This window comes from Rutidosis leptorrhynchoides, chromosome 2 (assembly GCF_046630445.1).
Source record: "Rutidosis leptorrhynchoides isolate AG116_Rl617_1_P2 chromosome 2, CSIRO_AGI_Rlap_v1, whole genome shotgun sequence".
In the NCBI taxonomy this organism is placed as follows: Eukaryota; Viridiplantae; Streptophyta; class Magnoliopsida; order Asterales; family Asteraceae; genus Rutidosis; species Rutidosis leptorrhynchoides.
Window position 1 is genome coordinate 665,287,490 of NC_092334.1, and position 24,481 is coordinate 665,311,970.

At 33.2% G+C, this 24,481-nt stretch overlaps 1 protein-coding gene across 1 annotated transcript; it reads left to right on the plus strand.

The window, feature by feature from the left end:
* Positions 1-6,929: 6,929 nt before the first annotated feature.
* Positions 6,930-10,461, plus strand: LOC139893894 (protein Dr1 homolog). The gene is made up of 6 exons (XM_071877094.1): positions 6,930-7,280; positions 8,012-8,074; positions 8,836-8,925; positions 9,192-9,286; positions 9,674-9,742; positions 10,031-10,461. The coding sequence occupies exons 2-6, from the start codon at positions 8,020-8,022 to the stop codon at positions 10,193-10,195; spliced, it is 474 nt and encodes a 157-aa protein (XP_071733195.1). The 5' UTR covers positions 6,930-7,280; positions 8,012-8,019; the 3' UTR covers positions 10,196-10,461.
* The last annotated feature ends 14,020 nt before the right edge of the window (positions 10,462-24,481 follow it).

Genomic DNA, 24,481 nt, shown 5'->3' on the forward strand with positions numbered 1-24,481 from the left:
AGTGATTGTCTATATGAAGAAATCATCAGATGTTGAAAACCTTTGATTTAAATATTCATTTATGGTGTGCCTTTTCAAAAGAATGCAATGTTTACAAAACATATCATATAGAGGTCAAATACCTCGCAATGAAATCAATGAATGACGAATTGTCCATATGGATTTGGAGCGATCGTCACAGCAGGACTGTCACCTGACTAGCAGGTTCCTAGAAAATCAAAGACGGGTTGTTTTTATCCTTACCTTATGGTCTTGGTTAGACGTCGAGGGTAGGATATCAGACCGTCCAATCAAAATTCACAAATCTAAACCTCGAGTGACATACTAAGAAATTAGTAGGAGTTTAAGGTCAAACAGTGCATGTGTCAATCCCTAACACTTAATTAACAACAAGCATCTCGACACTAATAATCCCATAATAATGACTAATGAAATCACAACAAGCACCTTTTCCATAAACTGAATTCACAATTGTTATTTATCTGCTTACTTTAATTCCTGTCTCTTATTATTACTACAACCCACAAATCACTCCTTTTTAACCCACTAAGTTAGAAACCCGATCGTGAGGAGACACTTACTTCCTACTGCATTGTTCTCTACAAACGAATGACCATAGGTCCTACTTTTGCTACTACCCCTTTTAGGATTAGGATTGATAGTTAGATTCAGGCCCTACCCTTATAAATATTAAAACATTAATCTGTTCCTCCTGGACTGCCCCTCACGCTTAACGATACGTGAAAATCAACGCACCACCCGGGTGAGATTGGCATCAAGGGTCTTGAATTTTTTCCAGTACTAATTAGATGTGTTAAAATCTAGTTATAAAATACTAGACAAATTGCTTAATAACTAACACATATATCATGCAACTAAATCCGTTCATGTAGTAGCTAGTAAGTAAAATGACCATATTAATCCATAGAGAACAGTTGAATTAAGAACTTTAAACTAATAAATATTCTAAGTAAAAGGGGAGTTTTATAGTTGAATTAAAATAAAATAAAATGAAAAGTAAATACAACAAGAATCAATGGAGATAAAGGTATCTACTTAGAGTTAATTCTCGTGACTAGGATCGTTTTGTTAAACCCGTTTAAACAACTGTAAAATGTAATGACACTTCAATTATCCGTCGACTCTTACAGTTTCTTAGCAAGTATTAAACCTAGAATATGTCACTATTCAAGATACAAGTTAACTCACCACAATAATAATCTAGGCTGGTATCCCGCACTGAAATCATAAACGTGAATATAAAAGTTTAACCTAATTAAGTTATATTATTGTAAAACTAAAGCAAAGCTGGTTTCCCACACATAAATTCAGTACACAAGCAACTAACTTCAAATTACTCAAGAATATAATCAAACATAGGTTATTTTGGTGTCTATCTACAAACTCACAACTATCTTAGTCAAGCAATAATCAGATGACTAACTGTTTAGTTATAGTTTGGTGTCCCTTGTATAATTGCAACGATTATCTAAATTATTCTTCAATAACCTAAGAACGCTCATCAATCAAATTAACTATCGTAAACAAATCAACAAACTCAGCGATAAAACTATTTGAAAAACCTAGATAACAGTGATTCATCAATTAAACATATTCTAAGAAATTTTATCGGTTGAATAAAAAATAAAAAATAATAATCCATTACCAAGGTTCAATCATTTAAGCAGATAATAATGAATTAGCTACTCATTATTATATAAGAGATGAACAAACACAAAGAATAACAATTATTAATCATGGTATTACACAATAAAATAAAAGATAAAAGCTATCAATGATCAATAGTAGCTACAATTGAAAACCAAGTATTAAACCTCAAGTATAATAGTGAAAAACCTCTCCAAAATGGCCTTAATACTCCAGAAATTTGTACATAAAAGTGATTCCTCAAGTTGGGGATGAAGTATGGTATTTATAGGAAAATTTCGTAACTGGACCAGAAACACGTAGCCACCATTTTTTTTTACGGAGCCGCCGTTTTACATAACATGCTTTGAAGGTCGGATCATGCACCAAAATATCAAGCCGCCATTTTATGGGTGAGCCGCCGTTTTGGTTTCATATTGTTACACGCCTGTTTTTGAGTGAAATCACACAGCCTCCGTTTTAACCTTCAGCCACCGTTTTGTACAATATTTGAGAAAATCATCAAACTAAAACTTTTAGTGCTTCGTGATACAAACTTCTGGCGTTCTAAAACAACTCAATACTTTAATCAAATATGAAATAAAAGCTCTTCAAATCCTCTCGAAATCATATGAAACGAACCTCGAAGCGTCTTCAAGAGATGAACAATCCGAGTGACCGTCGCAACCTGAGAGACAATCACCCTTCATAAGCTAAAGCAGTGGACTAACCGGGTATCTCCAGGTTTCAGCTAAAAAACATGGTGGGAGATATCAATTATCCACAACTTTGAGCTTATACGGGACTCAAAATATCATTATCTAAGCGATGTGGGACGGGGTATTACAAACTCCCTCACTTAAATTTCTGACGTCCTCGTCAGGCCGAAACATTTTCCCAAGATCACTCATGTCCACTGCCGATGCGGGATTCGCCTAAACTCATCTTCATTGATAAGGTTTGCCCCACATTCCGGAACGGTACATGAGCAGCTCCGATACCAGATGTAACATCCCGCCTTACCGCGACCACAACATTGTCTGCTATGCCCACAAGCGCACAGATTTTACTCGGCGACCACACGAGGCCTTATAAAAAGGTCACCCATCCTAGTACTACTCTCGCTCGATCACGCTTAACTGTAGAGTTCTGATAGGATATGCTGTGCTTTTAGCCTCAAAACGCGTTGTGTCTGGTAAGGATTAGAGTTACCTTATACGGGACTCAAACTTTCTTACACAAATCGATGTGGGACGGGATATTACAAACTCCCCCACTTAAATTCCTGATGTCTTCGTCATGCCGAAACATTGTCCCAAGATCACTCATTTCCACGGCCGATGTGGGATTCGCCTAAACTCATCTTCATCGATAAGGTTTGCCCCACCATCCCGAACGGAACATGAGCAGCTCTGATACAAGATGAAACGACCCTCGAAGTGGCCTCAAGAGATGCATGAGCTGAGTGCCTGTTGTAATCCGAGAGACAATCGCCCTTCATAAGCTAAAGCAATGAACCAATCGGGTATCTCCAGGTTTCAACTAAAAACCATGGTAGGAGATATCATTTAGCCAGAACTCTAAGATTATAAGGGACCAATACTTTCAATATGTGGTCGATGTGGGACGGGTTGTTACATTGCTAGGTTTCAATGAAACCGGTAATTCCACCTTCCAGATTCTACATCTGCTATTGATAATGACTATCGAGGAAGGAATACTAACAAGCTTGGCCTAATCAATAGGGGCTTAGCAAGTGATTGAAGCCTCATCTCCCTATCTTTAGCAGGAAGTGTTCAGTAGGAAAAGACTGGAAGAAATGGGGTTCGAACCTATTCATGATGCAATCTTCTTGTATGTCGATTTATCAAACCAATACCTTAACCCCTTGTGATATCCCCCATGATCAGATCAGATAGCCCTTTGAGCAACTAACCCATTTCGCATATTGCAACCAAAAATATGTATAATTTGAGCAAAATTATAACTATATTTGAATACTATTTTAGTGTTTGTTTACCTTCAAAAAATTACAAATAGGGAGTAGTTAAATTTTGTGGTTAAAAGAAAAACTACAAATTAGAAAAATATATATGGGGTAATATGGTTCAATTTAGTGAATTCCTATACAAAATCAAATGATATTTTCTATAAAAAAAAAAAAAAAAATCAAACTAGTGGTGTACCGTGATCTACTGGATAGAACCTACACTCTCCACTGTTTACCGGTGGTGCAATCATCTTCATCGAGTTACTAGAATATGGTTCCACCTCCTGCTCGTTGCCGAAATATGGATCCTCCTGCTCATTTCCATTTGTTGATTTTCTTGTTAGACCATGCAGTGTGGTCACCGGATATTGAAGGCATTGCATCACCATCATGCCTATAAAGTGGCGTGATGGTGGTAATTTTTCTTGGCGTGCTGAATTGCTTTACTGGAAGGCTTAGTAGCGTGTTGGCAAGGATAACATATCAAAATCAGTCACCTCACTCAACCGTTACTTTGAAACAGGTAGTGTGTCGTTTAAAAAATAAACTAAACTATAAAAATAATTATTATTTATATATAAACACACCATTTCACTTATCATTTTTTCACACGATTTTATCATTATTTCTATGCTTTTCATAAACATTTTTCATTATGAAATTTTGGTTTAGAATTTTCGATACTGTGATTCAGATTACGAAGTCGATTGGATATTTTGCGAGCATACGTCAAAAAATTAGATCGTGTTGCGCCAAATGACTTATGGTCCGACAATAGATATGTTTGACGAGTACTTACAAATGAGTGAGAGTACTTACAATTGTATGTCTTAACAGCTTTTGTAAATGTATTTTGGAACTGCATGTTGATGAATACCTGAGAAAACCAATGAGAAGCAATATCGCTCGTTTGTATAGTGCTCATGAAAAAGACATGGTTTTGAGGGTATGCTCGGAGGCATCAACTGCATGCATTGGAAGTGGAATAATTGTCCGGTTGCGTGGAAAGGGCAATATACTAGTGGTCACCAAGGTCACCCGATCGTAGTTCTTGACATCCATTCTTTAGTGCAGCGGGTGCCAACAACGATTTTAATGTTTTAATTCAATTGATGACATAAAGAATGAAACTGCGCCACAAACACCATTTTACCGTGAACGGTAATGAATACAGAAATAATTATATTTGATGATATTTATCCAAATTGGGCAACGTTAATCAAGACATTTGCGTCTCCAATTGATGAGCCACGTGTAAAATTTAAAAGATATCTAGAAAGTGCACGTAAGGATGTCGAGAGAACATTCGGTGTTCTTCATGGTAGATTTCACAATTTACACATGTCTGGATGAGTACATAATATCAACAAGTTGAGACGGATATTGTATTATAGTGTGTTGTTGCACAACACGGTTGGTTAATTGAACGCTTTATAAAATAAATGAATGAAAAAAGGTGGTGGAAAAAGTTTGGTCGGTTAACGGTTGCTTAATTAAATGGTTAAAAAAAGTTGACGGTTGTTTGGTTGAACGTTTAGAAGAACGGCTGTTAACAAAGAAAAACAGTTAGCAGTTGATTAGTTGAACGTTTAAAAAATAAATGAATACAGGATGAAGGTGAAAAAAGTAGTGGAAAAAAATAGTTAAAAAATATTCAAAAAAAAAAAAATTTCAAAAAAAGAAGTTCCCAAATTACCCCAAAGTTTTGATAGTTACAAAACCGCCATCGTGAATAGTAACTAGATGTGACCATGATTAGTGTATATAGATAATAGATAATAACTAGAAAAAAATTCGACCGCGCGTTGCTGCGGTTGTATTCGACGCGCGTTGCTGCGGTTGTATTCGACGCGCGGTCGAATTTGGATATACGTTGTTTGGTACCTAATATATCTAGTAGGTTGGGTTGTTTGTTGGACGTGTATGTAGTATATTTATGTAATATAGCCCGAAATATTTAGTGTTTTTTTAACGATGTCCGTTTCGCGTATAGTTAGTCGCGTTGTGTTCGTAAAATTATTTCGAGTTAAACGGTGGTCTCGGAAAAATTTAACTCGCACCGAGCGAGAATATAGGGCCCGTTATCCAGTGTTTTTTAACGATGTCCGTTTCGCGTATAGTTAGTCCCGTTGGGTTCGTCTGATTTTTTCGAGTTGAACAGTGGTCTCAGAAAAATTTAACCCATACCGAGTGAAAAGATAGGGCCCGTTAAAAATTCGGGTGGAATTAGTTTCTTTTATTTTAATAAAATTATATATTTACGCTTATTACCCCTGGAAAAGTGTAAACTTCTGGGGTCGTCGTGTAAATTGAGCCGAAGTTGAGGGACCGTTTGTAGTGTGAGCGCAAACTCAAAACGACAATTGGATAGAACTGAAACGACGAAATCTTGTGTTGGTGTTAGCATGTAGGAAAATTTAATTCGTACCGAGCGAGAAGATAGGGCCCGTTAAAAATTCGGGTGAAATTAGTTTCTTTTATTTTAGTAAAATTATATATTTACGCTTATTACCCATGAAAAAGTGTAAACTTCTGGGGCCGTTGTGTAAGTTGAGCCGAAGTTGAGGAACCGTTTGTAGTGTGAACGCGAAGTCAAAACGGCAGTTAGATAGAAATATAACGACGAAATCTTGGGTGAGTTTTATTATGTAGGTATAATATAATATAATGTGGAATATGTTACAACAATACTCAAATTTAACTTGAAACTCTAAAGTTATTTAGAGTTGCTCAAATTTTTTTCCTTGAAACCAATTTTCAAAATTTGTTTAATTAACTCGAACTAATTTGCAATTTCTCGCGTCTTTTACACCTACACATCTCCACTCATTGGACAGGTAAATGACTAGTTCTTAAAGATAATAAGTTGTTTACTTTAAAGTATGTTTCTTAGTTTTATTTTAGAGAAAAATGAAGAGAAGCGAAACAATTTTAAAAATAATTTGTGTTTTTGAGTTTTGACAGAGAAAATGAAAGGAAGTGGAGCATTTATCATAGTGTATTTTTTTTTCTTCCAATCTTTTTCTTCTAAATTAAAAGATTAAAAGGATCATGTTTCTTTCGCTTTAATTTCTCTCTCTCTTTTTTTTTTTTTCATAATTAAATATGGGGAAACGGATCCTTTAACTTTAAGGGTCAAAACTCAAAAATTAAAATGGACAATTCGATATATCCACAACAACTATTAACCCGACCCGAGAGATAAATGGGTGGGTCACGGTGATTGGAACAACTCCGAAAGATCCACTCACTTCGCTCCTTTTCTCACTCCCACCGTTTCATTAAACTCACCAACTCATTTCATATTCCCCCCACATCATCAAAACTATAAAAACCCTTACTCATGGATCTCATCGTCATCTACTCCCACCTTCACCACTTCTCGATTGTTCTCCACGCGCCCCTAACCTTACATTCCTCGCGTGGTCCCCACATTGGTCAACACATCTCACGCGTCGAAGCGCGTGAACAATTTGATTTTTGCCTTAGTCGCCTGTAAACTCCTCACCCCCTCTATATCGGACCAACATCATGCTCCATCGTTTCAATCTCCGATCGCTTTTTTCCGATTTGATTTCTTTTGATTTGATTTTGTTCGTGATACGTCGTCGTTCTGCTGATACTCAATTTTAATTTTTTTCTGGTGAGTTTGTTAACCCTAGTTTTTTTTTTTTTTTTTCTGTTTATGTGCTTTTATCTGGATCTGTTATTCAGTTCAACGTTGTAGCGATCCTTCGATTATGATCTATATAGATCTTTTTGTTACGTTTTTATTTGTGATTTTATAGATCTGATGCTTATTATATTTTTTGATTATTTTTTTTAAGTTATGGAATTTTTAGTCCAACATGTAGAAGTTATATACATATATTATGTTAGATCTGTAGATCTGACGGTTATTGTGTTTTTTCGTTTAACTGCTTGACTAAAGCTTGTAACTCTATTATGTGTTTATGTAATATATAAATATATATGTTATTAGATGTGTAAACTTGTATGCAATGGATATACTATTATACTGTATTTTATTATGGATACGATGACTGTATATTTTTTATTTTTATTTCTTATATTAGTGTAAAAATTGATATTGATTATTGATGAATTCTATGTTCTCAGTGTGTTTAAATTTTTATTTTATTTTGCTTTGATATGTATACATGAATCATGATTAATATTTTGTGTAGCTGATTATTTACTTGATTTGTTTGTATATCTGATGATTATTTTGTTTTTGCTACAAAATTGTAGAGTAAAGGGTGGAATTTGTTGATATATCTGGCAGATTTTTAATCTTGCTTTATAAGAGATGTTATTCTATTGTAAGCTGTTTTAGTTTCTGGTTCTGAGTAGGTTTGTTTGTTGATTTTGTAGATTTGATAATGGATCCCATAGATATTGTTGGCAAGACGAAAGAGGATGCTTCTCTACCAAAAGGTTTGTTTCATTTAACTTCATGTTGCTCGGTGATTTTGATCTATTGCTTAATTATTAATTTTTTTTTTTTTTTTTTTTTTTTTTAAATGTTGTTGGCCTACACATATTATACAGGCTGGTTTGTAGTGTATATTTTTCTGGATGAATTCGTTCTGTTTTATTTTTCAAGAATTATATCTTTTTTACTTCACATATGCGCTAGGTTGGGGTGGAAATCCATTTATATGTATGTAATTAATTTCTCACATGTAGTCATGAACGCATGCACGAGTTATTAATTTTGTTGACGATGCTATATATCTGAATGTACTGTATGCTGTCTTAAAGTTTTGTTTCTATATGATCAAGCTACTAATCATTATATTTATAGTTGACTTTTGTTAAAAAAAATTGCCGGGTTGTACGGCTGCTAAAATCGGCCTACTGTGTGATTATTTGTTTGTCTTTCGTACTTAGCAGCCTTGTTTTCCATAATTAGAATAAGAACATAACTTGTTTATCGTTATTCCTATAGTTGACTTAAGCGTTACCTATATGAATTAAACACTTCCTACTTTTGAAAAGTTTGGGTAGAGTCTTGATATTGTGAAGATACGTTGCAGTACGTATTCTATTACTGTACAAATGATAATTTGCTTGATGTATGGAAGTTAATAAGCGTGTGAAATCATAATGGGCTGTAACTGTTTTTGTATTGATTTCGTTGTTTGTTTATCTGTTGATAGAGAATGTAAATGCTAATGCAGTGTGTTCAATTGCAGCTACTATGACAAAGATAATCAAGGAAATGTTGCCTCCAGATGTACGTGTTGCAAGAGATACCCAAGATTTATTAATCGAGTGTTGTGTTGGTGAGATCACTTTCTTTTTTACACATTATACTTTACGATGGTTATCTGTTTTTTCATATTTTGATCTATCCTATGTAGTAGTATCACACCTTTCCAATATGTTCTGAGCCTATGATTCTGTTGTGTTATAAGCGTTTTTATATATTTCTGCTGTTAACTCTTCATGTCTGATGTTTAAAATTGTTAATTTTAGATGAACTCTTTTTGTTAAATCGTTGATCTTTATTTCTGTGTGTTGACTGAACCCATTGCTTTACACTATGCAGAGTTCATTAATCTTATTTCATCCGAGTCAAATGAGGTTTGTGGCAGAGATGATAAAAAAACAATTGCACCAGAGCATGTACTCAAGGCATTAGAGGTTGGTTAGTTGTGTACATAACCTTGATATCATTGCTTTACATGACCTAAAACTTGTTAGTTGTTAGTAATTTGTGATAAAATTATCATTATATATCATATACTCTGCAGTAGTCTTGTTAGCTGATTATATCATAGGTGCCATTTTGATACCTTACTTTATAGAGCTCTTTGTCCTTAGTTGCTAGTTGATCTTGACTAATTTGGTAACTTTCCTTTGACCATTATGTTCATAGATCAAGCTAATTATGTGATTGTTTTTCAGGTCTTACTAAATATATTTCTTTGTATTTATTTTTGTTATTTGCTAGTGGATCTTAACTGATTTGTTAACTTACCTTTGACCATTCTGTTCATATATCAAGCTAATTATATGATTGTTTTTCAGGTTCTAGGTTTTAGTGAATACATAGAAGATGTTTATGCTGCATACGAACAACACAAACTTGAAACAATGGTACTTTATCTATTTTTCACAAAATTTAATTGCTTTGCGTCCTCGAATGATATTCTCAGATGATGTCAATTGTATGTTAGCCTAATTTAGAGTATATGAATGGGTCAACTTGTTTCTTTAGGGGAAAATGGGTTCAAGCTCATAAAAAAAATATTATTACAACTTTCTAGGTCGTTTTCATTGAAAATTTTGATTTACATTACTAGTGTGCTGAAATTGTTTGTGGCGGGCAACGACTGTTTGACTCAACCTGACCTTATAAATGGGTTACCTTTTTGTTTTGGACAGGACACTGTTAGAAGCGGCAAGTGCTCAAATGCAGCGGAGATGACAGAAGAAGAAGCACTTGCAGAGCAGCAGAGGATGTTTGCAGAAGCACGCGCTAGAATGAATGGTGTTGCAACCACACCCAAACCACCCGAAGTTGAACCTAGTTTGGAACCCAACTCTTAGTTATTAATCTTAAAAAGGCAGTTAACATCCTTTTAGTGTTTTCTATCATGTACAAAGCTCGCCGCCTGAAGTAGTTTCTTTGTTTACTTGTTTGAATGTTAGGATTATCCGCACCTCCTAATTTGTCTATATGTTTGCTGTAATTAGTGACATTGTTAGCTGATAGCGTATCGTGTTGCAGCAGAATTTGATTAGATTTATCGATTCCTAGAAAAGTTGACAGAATGTAATGGAATGGAATAGAAAGGGGGTACTTGTATTTTGTCTCATATCTTTTATTACTAAGAATTTGTGAAGTAGGGAGTCACAAATTAAAACGATGTCAGTTAATTTGACATAAAAATAGAATTTGAAAACATTGGCTGTTTTAATAACAAGGTTGTTACTTTCACTTTTGTATAAAGTTTAACTACTACTGCTTAATCTATGTCTAGTTATGCGATGTATTTTATCCACGCCTTGATTTAAAAGAGTGGTTAAACACTCCATAAACTGTTACATTATACTCCTATAATATTACAACATAACCTTTCATTATGTAAACTATCCGTACACATAGCTACAAGATTGATGCAACACAAAAGCTACCTGTTAACTTCATACAATTAGATATACAAACAAATGAATTTTGCAATCTATATAACAAGTAAATTATAAGAGATTAAGAGGAGTGACAACAGTGGCTGTTTAGTCTGATCCATTGAATGGTCCGGTGCAAGGCAAGAAATTGGAATTTCAAGCATACTTCGGAATGAAAGCTCGGAATAATTGTCATCTATCTATCTATCTATCTTCTATCTATCTATCTAACTTACTAAAACGGTAAGATATATCCACGTGTCAGCACCATATTGCTCCTCAGCCTTATCTTTTTTTTTTAATTAAATCATATTTATTTAATTGTAAAATTCAGGAAAAAAACACGTGTCCCTGTAGAAACACGATTAACTGCACCAATCAATTAGATCTAGATTCTCTCTCTAACAAACCTCTTCCTTCTCTCATCTGACTTCTCTCATGAAAACCCAACCACCACCGCACCCTTTTGAGGGTCAGAAACGTTATATTCCGGCAACCTTTAGTCGATGCCACCACCACCAATAAATCCGTAGCGATTTTTCGAGCACCATAGTACAAATTTTTCAACGTTTATTATATATACAATTTTTACAAATCGATTGTACAATTGGGGTGTCAATCCTAAATCGTGAAGAACCATAACCCCATTCTTTTGATTCGTAACCAACAACTGAAGAACGACATACATTCATTCATGGAAGATTTTGGTTGTCGGACAAATTAGGGTTTCGACTTTTGATGAATCGATTTTGGCTGAAGAACGATGTTTTGCTGACGTTATGGCGTGCTCGAAAAATGTAGCCTCAACCTTTAACCTGATCGATTTCAAACCATCAGATTTCAACTTTTTGTATCCAGGTTATGATATATGAATATTGATTTTTATGTATTAATTAATTGTATTATATAAAATTGCGTATTTGTGTTTTGATAGCAACCAAATGCTCATATGTGATTTCGTAGTTAACAAATTTATGCATAAAGTTATGTCAGTATCAGATGGTTCGGTTTCAAACGATTATGCAAGGTCAGATCCAATTAGGATACATTTTTTGGTCTAATTATGTTTTATTGTGTACAATTACGTTAATACGGTACCGATTAATGGTTGTTAATTATCTTTGTTTAGTCATGTTACCATTACGATTCAAGTCTTAATCATTACCGAAGTTCATTTGATCATCTTTTGATCGATAATTCAAAATCACCAGACATTCATATTTGTATTTTTTTGATTGTGTTATAAATATAATTGATTAAATCTTTGTTTTTTCTGCATTAGAGTTCGTATGGAATTTGTTTGATGATTGTGCAATGAAGCTATGATTTGTTGAATTACAAATAAACATGATCGATACCGTATATGTTTGATTTGACAGAGTGATAGATTGCTCTGATTCACTATGTTTGCTGATAAGAAATCCCCAAAAATAATTGGTGTTAGTATTGTTCAATGAATAGGCTCACTTTGTTTAATTTGAGCATCAATATGAAAAAAAATTGACAAAAGAATTCCAGATTAAGTTGCACACCTGTTAAGGGGACTACTAGCCCAAATAACTCCAGGTTGTTTTTTAGTTGGTGCACACTTATAATGTAATTTGAACAACGTATGTTGTATGTTGTATATATTAAAGTTTGAATTGCAGTTTGTGTCATTAATTTTAAAGCCTAAATATTTGTTAACTGCAGATTCGTGAGTAAAAAAGCTGGGAAAAAAATATTTTTTACAACAACAAATCAGCCGCACATGCAGGTTCTGTTGCTGGTATTAGACAAAAAGTATGCAACTACCCTCTTGATTTAGTTAGAACACATCTCATAGTTCAGGTAATATATCTACTTTGCCTACATACAGATTAAAAATGATCTCAGATTTATACGATGCTCGATTCGACAATGGGGATGTTTTTGGGCTTCATGTTTAACAATGTTTAAGTTGTAACTGTATCTAGAGCTGAATGAAAGTTGGAGTCTAATTTTATCTACCTTCCATCTCAAGCTTTGTTATTTCAAAATTTTAAATAAATCAACATTTTTAATGCCTTGAATCCTTTTTATGTAGTGTTATTGCATAAATATAATATAAAATTATAAAATGATATTGCAACCTTTAGTTGTATGCATCTTTTCAAATTCCTTAGAATCTTATAATGGAGTGCTTGATGATCTGAAGAAACAATATGCTCTTAATTATCCACATTTGAAGTCCGAAAAGCAGTACTACTCAGAGATTTTTGCAAGCTATATCTATATATTACAACATGAAAGTTATAATCTTATATATATGTAATTGCATATCTATGACTGAAGCAGGATCTATCATATTTATTTCAGGTGCTTATATAAACATGATAGATATAGGTATGAACATCACAACCCAAGTCAAAAGGTCAGCTTTATGTTTCATCTTTTACTCGATCTTAATTCACTTAATTATTATTTATTATAAATGTTTTGACCAACTTTCAAATCATGATCTTGATTGTACCTAGCAAACGGGTCAGTTTGGGTCGGATTGGGTAACGGGATAAAACGTTTTTAGGTTCAAATGGGTCATGGGTAGAACAAGTTAGATATTTAATTTGTTCCCCATGAGTCAAGTTGGGCGGGTTGGGTAACGGGTCGAAACATGTCATGGGTCAAATGTATCAGATTTGGGTTCAAATGGCTTAGTGTTGTTGAAAACATCACACGACACATGAAAACCAGAGACATACTTCTTGTTAATTGTTCTGTAGGTTTTTAGCACTAGATATATTGCTGATATATTTCCTCTATTAAAGTGGGTCGTCGAATGCCGTTGTTGCCCTTAACACCATTATTTAGTTAAAAGTTGCAAGGTTCCAGGTTGACTAAATTTGCAGGTCCAAATGTGTACAATCAACAGAATGTGGTGCTGCAACTTGAAGGTCATCCTGGGTTATAATTACAAAATGCAATTTAATAGTTCCACTAAGGATTATAAGTGTTCGCTGCTCTCGGTAAGGGTATATCACTTGCTCTGAAAAGAGGGTTTTCAATTGTATTAGTTCATCATTCTATTGTTGATAAACATTATGGTGTCCACATATAATGCTTACAGAGTTTTGATGCATCTTCAGTGTATTATGTTTAATTAAAGATTTATGTATTATGTTCTTATATTTTTAATAATCACACCCATTATTTAGGAATGTATAGATATATAGTCTGGTGTTTAATATATGTTAAACGAATTTCATAATTTGTGTAGACCTGGATTCATATGTAGATATGGATTTGTGAATTGAATGCCCAAAATTTATGTTGTAGGCGAGCTGTTCAGAGTTATTTCTATTTGTGCTTCTAAGTGCTAAAGTTGATGTATATGGTGGCAACATCACATTGGGATGTAATTTCGCTGTAACTTTACATCTCTTACCAATGTGTGGTTTCACTTTGTTTATTCGAATATGCAACACTAATTTCTATCGCTGTAATTTTAACGGTTTTTTCGTTTTATGTTCATGTGTGTGGATCTACCATATCGAAATACATGTAGAAAATCCCATGCGTTACCATGCTTACTTTGCATAGAAAATTTTGCAGAATTGCCGAAGGTCGGGTTAAGGATGTAGATGGCGATGTTTCAACTGGAAGACAACAAATGCTATCTGTTGGACTGTGGGTCAGAGCCTCAGACAGTCAGAGGTGTTTGTTTAGGTTGGCCGAGTAACACCAGTTAATGAAAGAAAAGCTACCAGTCTAAGTTAAGCAATTAACATGTCTTATTAAGTTTTCTTAATTTATGTGTTATGTCTAAAACAAAGTCCAAGTTATTCAACTCTTGGTGATGTGTTTTGTGTAAAACAAAAATACTTGAGGAATGAAAGCCACAACTATACTCGTCACACTGTCTATAGCACATCGTTTAATTTATATTTCATTTTACGATTTAAGATTGTTTGTTGAAGATTCCCCGTGCAACGCACGGGCTCTTAAATCTAGTTTCTACTATATGCGTAAATATTTATATTCATACATTGGTGTGGGTCTTAGTTATTCTAAGAATGATGTCATGATGACTTAGAGGTCGATATTTATATAATAATGTGTTACGTAACGCTGATGTGATAGTTCGGTTATGGAAGGAAACAGTTAGGAGTTGTCCAGTTATACCAGCAACATATAAAATATGATCTTTTGGTTTGGATCAAAATCGAACTTCATAGGAAGCATAAGTGCTTAGCGTGTAGTGTATGGGAGCCTTGGTCTGGTTAGTCTTGATTTTATGGCACCAAAGGCTAGAGCCATCGATGTTTATCTACTAACTACTGGGGCTCTTGTGGCATTTAGGGACAGGTTCAGTACTTCAGTGAGGTAATTGCTTTTGGTCTAAGACTGTTTTCAACCCTGACTGTGACGTCAGAGTCGGATTGTACACTTTTTGGTGAAAAAGTAGGTTTTTTGACTGTGACTGTATTTGACCTCCGTTAACCCAAAATTTCAAGTTTTTGTGTCAAATATTTAGAAGGTGATGTGGTAAAATCTGATTGAAAATTGGGTGAGAAAAAGATAAATTAAATAATAAATATAAATGTTGAAAATTTGTGATTGGGTGGAATTTAATCTCACGCTCCAAGCTTTAAATGTCAAATATTTGACTAACATTTTCCAGCGTCAGTTTTTGAAGCCCTTTAATGGCGTCAGAATTTGTCAAATAGCTCCATGTCATGTGACGGAATATATTTAAAGCCGGGTTATAATAAGCCTAACCTAATGGGAATGTTTGTTTTTTGATAGATCCAATGGGATCATCTAGTCAAACAAACACACAAAAAAGTCATTGAAACATTTCCTTTCTCTAACTTCGCTTTAAAAAAAGTGAAGTTGCATGTTTACTTTGTCTCACTCTTTTCTTAGATCACGAGCAAAATTACCAAACTACCCCTAATTGTATATTAGTGTTAGGACTTCAAGAAACCTTATCGCGAATGGAGCATTATCTATTTGAATTTTGAGATTTCATGTGAATCTCCGACTCTAGATCCCAACTATTATGTGTTTGAAACATTTTGTAATGAAATATCAATAAATAAATTAACAAATTAAATATTACACAATATGCATCGTTGTGCATCGGATCCATAACATACAATTAGATGCGCAAGTGCCGTTAAAAAAAAAATTAGATGTACAACTCAAACTTGCGAATTCGAAGCCATCGATTTCAAGCTATTAAAGTTGTATCATACACTTCAATCGATTTTGAGCTTTTGTGTCATCATATCGATCTGGGTTATCCAGAGTTTATGAATCGGGGAGTTGAATCCTTTAGTTCACAATATTAAATTTGTTCATGGCAAGTTTTTTCTTTGAATTTATAGCGCGTCGTGGTTATAGTAACTTTCAAATGCCAAATAAATTTTTACCGCGCATATTTTTACAAAAGTTCACGCGGCAGAAGATTGTTTGGTTACAAGACTAGAATACTATGGCAGGTGAAAGGCGTTGGTTTGCCCCAAGCCAAACACGTCGCAGACTAGAAGGTTGCTAAAGTCGACTTGATACTTTGAGCATTAGTTTGCTTGTCCTTATAATTTATTCTAGGTATTGGTTTACTTGGAGAAACTCTTAAGTGTAAAAACATTGGTTTGTATTTTAAGCATTGCCTAATCGTACACTTAGTGCACCCTTAGTACGCGACAATGCAAATAATGCTGTAACTTATGAGTATAATCAATTTTCGCACGGACACACACAGGATTTTTGTTAGGATATTGATTTATTTTACGCAGCGCCCGATAGTGTGCATAAGTTTTGGTTAACTTATATGCATCTGCATACGGAACTTCATAATTGTCTTAGTTCGTGATTTTACGTAATTACAATCACATGCATACACAAAATATAAAGCATGTAAGTCCATAATGGAGTTGCGCAAGCTCCTTTCGCCACTCATGTTTAATCCATGGTTACGTTGCGTATGCACATGGCTACTAGATACCCCTCACAAATTTATGGTAGGGATTCCTCGATGTGACTCCAAGATCGGAACTCACAAGCATGAGATGCTTTAAATACAACTACAAGTTTGCACATGTGGTGTTATTTAGTTCGCCACGACATGTTTGCACATGTCATACGGAACTGGGAGAGTGATGATATACTATCAGTTGCCATTCGTTTTACGGAGCGTTTCTTGTGAGGACAACTCCATTTTGCTACTTCGCTGCATTACGCCTTGCTCAAGGATGCATCGCGGATTGTGATGAAAGTTAACGTGATCACATCGCTGCATTGAGGTTTGCATACTTGCATCACATTTGACCATATCATGCAGAGTTGTATTGCGCGGGGTTTAATCAGTTATATGACACGTTACCACATCGCATCATCGCGTCATCATTTTGCTACATGGCTACATTTGACCATATCGCGCAGAGTTGTATTGAGCGGACTTACTACATCGCCTCATCATATTGTTACATGGCTACATTGTGCATTATTCATAGTTGATATTGCGCATCACACGGTTATATGACACATTACTGCATGAGTTTTCGCGGCATCACAACTCGCTTCAATGCAAGATTGTTATTGGCCAATGGGGATTTTGTGATGAGTTATTTGTGGTGACATATTTGTAAGTATGATATGACATTAATATGTCACACCGAAATTAACGGATTTGATTATGCGCGTAGCCTATCAGGCTGGACTACCGGGCTTGGTCCGTGGGAGGATAATTAAGTCCTCCACAAAACACTAATTGACTCTTATAAATAGAGGGGTTATCTATGTTATTCGTCGAGTTCAACCTAAGAACGATATATTCATAATAGATCGGATAATACTAATATCGTTCCTACATAAAAACCATCAATTCATGGATACAGTGCAACTTTTAATATCTACTAGACGTACTATTCTTGTATAATAAACGTACAAATTTCATATGATGAATTAATTAAGATAAAAATAATACACTAGTTTATTAGATCGGGTAGAATCTTGTGAAGATGAGAAAGTGGTAAGATGGGATTTTGCTTTGCCTTCTTTTTGTTTTCTTGAAACCTACACCTCTCCACTCATTTTCTTTCATTTTTGTCACTTTGGTGGAACTGTTGTTCTTTTCCTTTTTATTTATTTTATTTATGAATTATCTTATTTCTATAAATAAAAGATAAAAATATACGTGGTATTATAATTATGATACGTCACATTAATTACTGGACAAGTTGGGCCAATAAATTAATTTCATAATTATCAGATTAAATCAATTAAGATATGTATTAATTAAATTTTTAGGATTATTTAGATTGATAAGATTAGATTTTTTCCAAAAATTAGTTTTTGACAACCTGTGACAACTTCATCAAAATCTAGTTTTTTGGACGCAAACCAAATATTAGGCAATTGTGTATTGTATTTGTATATTGTATATAATAAAATAATATATTATTACTAGTGAAATGACCCGTGAAATAACGAGTTTAGTTAAATAAAACAATTTAATGATATGTTTTAAGAATTAAGTGAATGTAAATCCTAAAGTCGTTTAGTTTAATGACCCGTAAAATCACGGATTCTGACTAAGAAACTTGTCGTTGTATTTATAAACATATAGAGACATGTATTTTCGCATACATATATAACGTAATTAATCCCGTAAAGAGAATCCATATTTGAATATTAATATTATAATAATAATTATAATTATTATAATTATAATAATAATAAAGTTTGCTTAAAAATTGAGTATTTATATTTTTAATAATAATTATAACTAATAACAAATGCCTTTTAATTTTTTTTAAATATTGTAAAGATTAAATTATACCTAAATCATAATAATTAAATTATAATTAATTGTAAAGATTACATTTTAATTGTCAATTAAATTGATTTATGATGTCATTCAAGTGTGTTAGATTTTTTTTCTATTTTTATTTTAATTTTTTTCAATGAAGGAAAATGATTATTTATGATGTCATCATTATAGCATTTTAATATAGACTATTATTATTATTATTATTATTATTATTATTATTATTATTATTATTATTATTATTATTATTATTATTATTAACTAGAAAAATACCGCCCGTGCGATTCGGCGGGGACCTTCCAATTTCATATCATATTTTATATAGAAATATGTATGTATGGAATTAAAAACGCGTTGCTACGGGTAGCTATGGTTGAAAGCACGTGTTCCATGGTAGGAAAATAGCGGGAAAAAGCGGAATGGGAACATCGATATGATGTAGTTAGTTTGAGTTATTTATTGTACGTGTATGTATACGTATGGAAGATAGCCCGAAATGTTTAACGTTTTTTTAAAAAGACTCCGTTTAGCGCGTACCTAGTTTCGTTATGCTCGTAATTTTTTTTCGAGTAGATCGGTGGTGGCGGAAAAATTTAAATCGCGGTGAGCGTTAAGATATGGCCCGTTGAAAATTTGGGTGAAGTTTATTTAAGTTTTTTTAATTAATTAGCAAGTTTACGTTTTAACCCCTGTTTCAGGGGTCGAAATTGTAGATTGACTAAAGTTGAGGGACGTGAGCTGTTTTTTTGTGCTGATGTCGTTTAGGTTCTTTTGGGTCATTCAAACAACCATTTTTGAGACTGCTTTTAGCAATTTTACATTTTAACCTTCTGTTTCAGGGCTCGAAATTGTAGATGAGCTAAAGTTGAGGGAGGTGGTCTGTTTTTATTGTGCTTATGTCATTTTGATTCTTTTGGGTCATCAAATGATCATTTTTGGGACTGCTTTTAGTATATAGGAGTAATAATAATTTAGTAAAAGATGTTACGGAGTATTATACTTTATTGATTTGTTCAATACGATGCTAATATTTCCTAACTTTAAACAAGTGTTTGGGAACTAAACTCAAGTACTCAACCATGTATATTGATATCTATCTATATTTTATAAATTTTTACTTAAATAATAAAGTATATATATTTACAATAAGAACATATTTTAAAAGACTATTTTAATTAATTTTTTACATTTTCTGGAAAACGAATAAATTTATTTGCTTCAAATTTATTTGCTTCTTATCTTGAGCTTATTGCTTCTTGATACTACTACTACTACTCCGTATAAAGTTAAAATGATAAAATCATAAGAATAAGTCTTCTTTATACTAACAAAATACTTTTAAATTTTAAACGATAACACCAATTAATTTTGCGTACCTAGACCAAACACAAGTGTTTATAAAATATAATTTCTAAACACATGCCAATTCAAACATAATTCTCTAAATAAGGTATTTCATATTTTTATTTAACTTCCACTATTTAATTAACGAAGCCTGTTGATTTTTTTTTTCCGGATTGTGTGGTATATAATAATGTATTGAATTGGTATTTTTTTGTTTTGTTTTTATTATTCGGAAAATAAAGAAAAAATAAGAAATAGTTGGTACAGTTGAAATGTATTTGTACACATTTCTATATATATATATATATATATATATATATATATATATATATATATATATATATATATATATATATATATATATATATATATATTGACTAATACAACTCTTACACATTTCTATATTTTTTGCTCAAACATAAAATACATTGTTGATTTGCATGTACTATCATTGTTAGACCACTCCCAACGGTTGCTCGAGGTCACCGTTGGCATTCACTTGCCCTCAACATGTCCTCGGCCGCCCTCACTTCCTTCGTGCTGAATTTTTTTCCCCAAGCATATTCGAGCACGAGCTTTTTTCTTTCTTCATATATTTGTGTAATGTTTATTTGTACTCACATCTAATATATTTGTACCTTAATTTTATTTAATTAATTTTGTAGGGTATGTGATGAGGAGGAAGTATGTCATGGTTGATAGTGTTTTGTTATGGGTATGTGATGGGAGGAAGTGTGGAGTAAATGGGAAGAGAAAGCTGATGTGATGCATATGCGACAGTAAGGAAGGATGTCATGATTGAGAGTGGTCTTATAGAACATATTGTGGAGAAGCCCTAAATAGGCACAACCATGCTATAAAATCACCTGCGAAAAAAATCAATAAACAATTCTACTGGACGCACTAAATACTTATTGATTGACATGAAACTATAAGCACGAAATAAGTTGAATTGTATGTACTATCTTTTGTGTGACTTATTATGTTTACTACGGAGTAGTATTATATGTGGTCACCATGACATAGAGTCTTAATTTGTTGATATAGCTATCACTTCATAGTTCCCTTAGACTGAAACTAACGCAGCGTCAGATCAGGTCGCGTCAGACGAGCTGGCGCCATCTGACGCTCCTAACGCCTTTATCGCGGCGTCAGATTTTGACGCTATGAGGCGCCAGTTCCTTTTTTGACTGAAAAAAGGGGTTTCAATGGGTTATGTGGCAGCATGTGATTGGTTGGGGTAATATATCCGTTACCCAACGGATATATACCCGTTTTTTGTATTTATTTTAAAAAAAAAAAAAAAACATTTTTACTCCATTTTTGTCATACCACCAAATAGGGCCGGGGGTAAATATGACTTCACAATATCACAACACAAGTATATATAAACGAGAACGACTCTAAATACGACTCTAAATGAGATGTTTTAACAAAACAATATTTGATTTGCAGCGGAAACATTCATATGTAAATAACAAATGATAAGTCTAATATGTGGACTCCAATGCAACAGCTAAGCATCATAGGGTAGCACATAAGCTAATCTTCACCTGAGACAAACATGCTTAAAATGTCATGTGACGATCGCTCCAAATCCATATGGACGAACACGTCATTCATTGATTTCATTGCGAGGTATTTGACCTCTATGTGATACGTTTTGTAACATTGCATTCGTTTGAAAAGGTATTTCATAAATGAATATATAAATTCCAGGTTTTTAACATCTGATGATTTCTACGTATAGACAATCACCATTTAAATGGTTTACAATAATACATCTGTTGACAATACAGTCAAAATAAGATACATGGTAATGGTTTGGTGAATGCAAGTTTCTTGTATATAGCATGTATGACTCCAAGCACATATCTTGTATCACGTATAAGCAAACAGCGGAAGACTTCTAGAAACCTGAGAATAAACATGCTTCAAGTGTCAACACAAAGGTTGGTGAGTTCATAGTTTTAATATTACACATAATCCGTATATCAATGTGGATTACAAAAGTTCAGTTGTTTCATTCAAAACGTTTATCATTATGTTTTAAATAAAAGGTGGACCACAAGATTTCAGTTGTTTCATCCGAAACGTTTATCAATCGGTTCTACAAAATTGAGCACCCTGGTAACTAAACTTTAACGTTTATATAATTTGTACCCTCTGTATAATCATCTTAATAATACACGCAAACCAACGTGTACGCTTCTCAAATAGCATACGTCCGTTAAAAGGCTAGCGCTCTAGCTCGGACGGGGATGTCAAGCCCTATGGATCCATATACTACTACTCGCGTCCACCAGTTCTTATAACTGGCAGTTACTAGTTACCAAAGCTAAGGGAATTTCGGTTCAAACTCGTTGTAGAATTTAGTATGTACTTGTATCCATTGTGTTTAAAATAAAGTACATGTATTCTCAGCCCAAAAATATAGATTTCAAAAGCAATTAAAAAGGGAGCAAATGAAACTCACGCATATAAATATTGTATATCGGTTAATAAAGCATTTGCATGTATTCTCAGCCCAAAAATATAGAGAGTAAAAGGGATCATATGAAACTCACGCATATAAATATTGTATATCGGTTAATAAAGCATTTGCATGTATTCGCAGTTAAAAATATATTTCAAAAGCATTTAATAAAGCAGTTGTAAAAATAGCGCATGTATTCTCAGTCCCAAAAATATAAAGAGTAAAAGGGAATCAAATGAACTCACTGTTTAATATTGATATACAATATTGCAGGAAAGCACGTAGACGCATCGGAGATGATAAACACGAGGTTTGATTCAGAAAAAAAATACCCCCGAACATTACCCATAACCTCCTTGGCAATAACCCATAATTTCCTTAGCTCTAGCTTGCTCGAAAACTCATTTTGAAAATTACTTGGACAGCACTCCGTCGTAATATTTGATGTACATTATTATTTTTGTATCGCAAAAATAATAACACTAATAATAAAAAAAAATAATAAGATTAATAATAATCTTATTAATAATAATAATAATAATAATAATAATAATAATAATAATAATATAAATAATAAATAAAATAAATACGGAGTAATATGTATGTGTGTGTTTTTTTCTCTTTCTTTACTCGGCAGAAAATGTTGCAATTTATAGAACCTGGCCTGAAATCTGGAGTCATGCGACTCGCATGGAAATGGCCTTCTGGCCATGCGACTCGCATGAGGACCAGGGACAGCTCACATTGTTTTGGCTCCTAGCTTGTCGACATAATATAAAATAAATATAAATATATAAATAATTAATATAATTATTTATATATTATCTTTTATTCTTGTGCATAGTAGACTTGTAATTTTTGTTCCGATAAGTCGTACGTCATCACTCGACTTATGTCCCGGTTCCGGTTTCTCGAACGCATTTTCGTACGCTTAGAAAACTTGCATTTTACATTTCGTGACACGTACCTTTGTCAAAATATAGCCTTAAATTATCCCTTAATTATATCACTCAAAGTGTATCTTAAACTTTCGAGTGTTTTGGTCATTTACTTCTATAAATCATCGTCTCGCTATTTGTTAAAACACATTTTTATAATAGTGTTTTACTGTAGCAAATTTTACTGTAGCAATTCACTGTAGCAAAGTCAATTTCACTGTAGCAAATAGTGATTTTCGAAAACACTGTAGCATTTTGAGTAATGTGGCAATTTGAAAACACTGTAACAAATTAGTGTTTAACTGGTTCATCTTAAACGCTTTAGTTAACTTAACTAAATATCAATTGAATCAATAAACGAATGTTACTATCGTTTATTATATATATGTATATATCTTTTTAATATACATAAATCAGTTTTTAAATACACATTGGAAGTTATTTATAAATAAATTTTAATAATAAATATTTCAACTTATCATATACATTCGAATAGATATTTAAACCAATAAGTTTAATGTACGGTATCAAACAATTAATACATTGTTACCTTTTCATGTTATAGTATATATGTATCTATTTACATATAATTGTTCGCGAATCGTCGAAAACAACCGAAGGGTATTTAAATATATAAAAGTAATTCAAAAATTTTGAGATTCAGTTTTACAGACTTTGCTTATCGTGTCGGAAATGTTAATCATACAAAGATTAAGTTTAAATTTAGTCGAAATTTCTGGGTCATCACAGTACCTACCCGTTAAAGAAATTTCGTCCCGAAATTTGAGTGAGGTCGTCATGGCTAACAATAAAAATGTTTTAATGACGAATATGAGTTGATAATAGAGTTTTATCTATGTTTGAATAATATGGATAAAATAATCCAATTACTCGAAGCGTGTGAGAGAAGTTATCGTAATCAAGTAAAATGGAGAATAGAGATGCGTCTTATCTCTTAATGTAATAACGATTGATTTCCGGATTTTAAGGAATAGAAAATCTTCATAATTTAAATAAGATTTGATTTTTCAGAATTTGCGGAAATTAAGATTTTCTTTGATTAAATGCGTAATCTGCCTCTATTGCTGCGTCAAATATTTTGCTATAAATTGACCTCTTCCGTTTCATTTATTTTCAACACTCCTATAATCTTCTTT

What these genes read in the sequence shown, in the direction of transcription:
- LOC139893894 (XM_071877094.1), top strand. Translation starts at nt 8,020, where the DNA reads ATGGATCCCATAGATATTGTTGGCAAGACGAAAGAGGATGCTTCTCTA. An exon ending in GGATGCTTCTCTACCAAAAG is followed by an intron (nt 8,075 to 8,835) that starts GTTTGTTTCATT and finishes GTTCAATTGCAG; the next exon opens with CTACTATGACAAAGATAATC. An exon ending in ATGTACTCAAGGCATTAGAG is followed by an intron (nt 9,287 to 9,673) that starts GTTGGTTAGTTG and finishes ATTGTTTTTCAG; the next exon opens with GTTCTAGGTTTTAGTGAATA.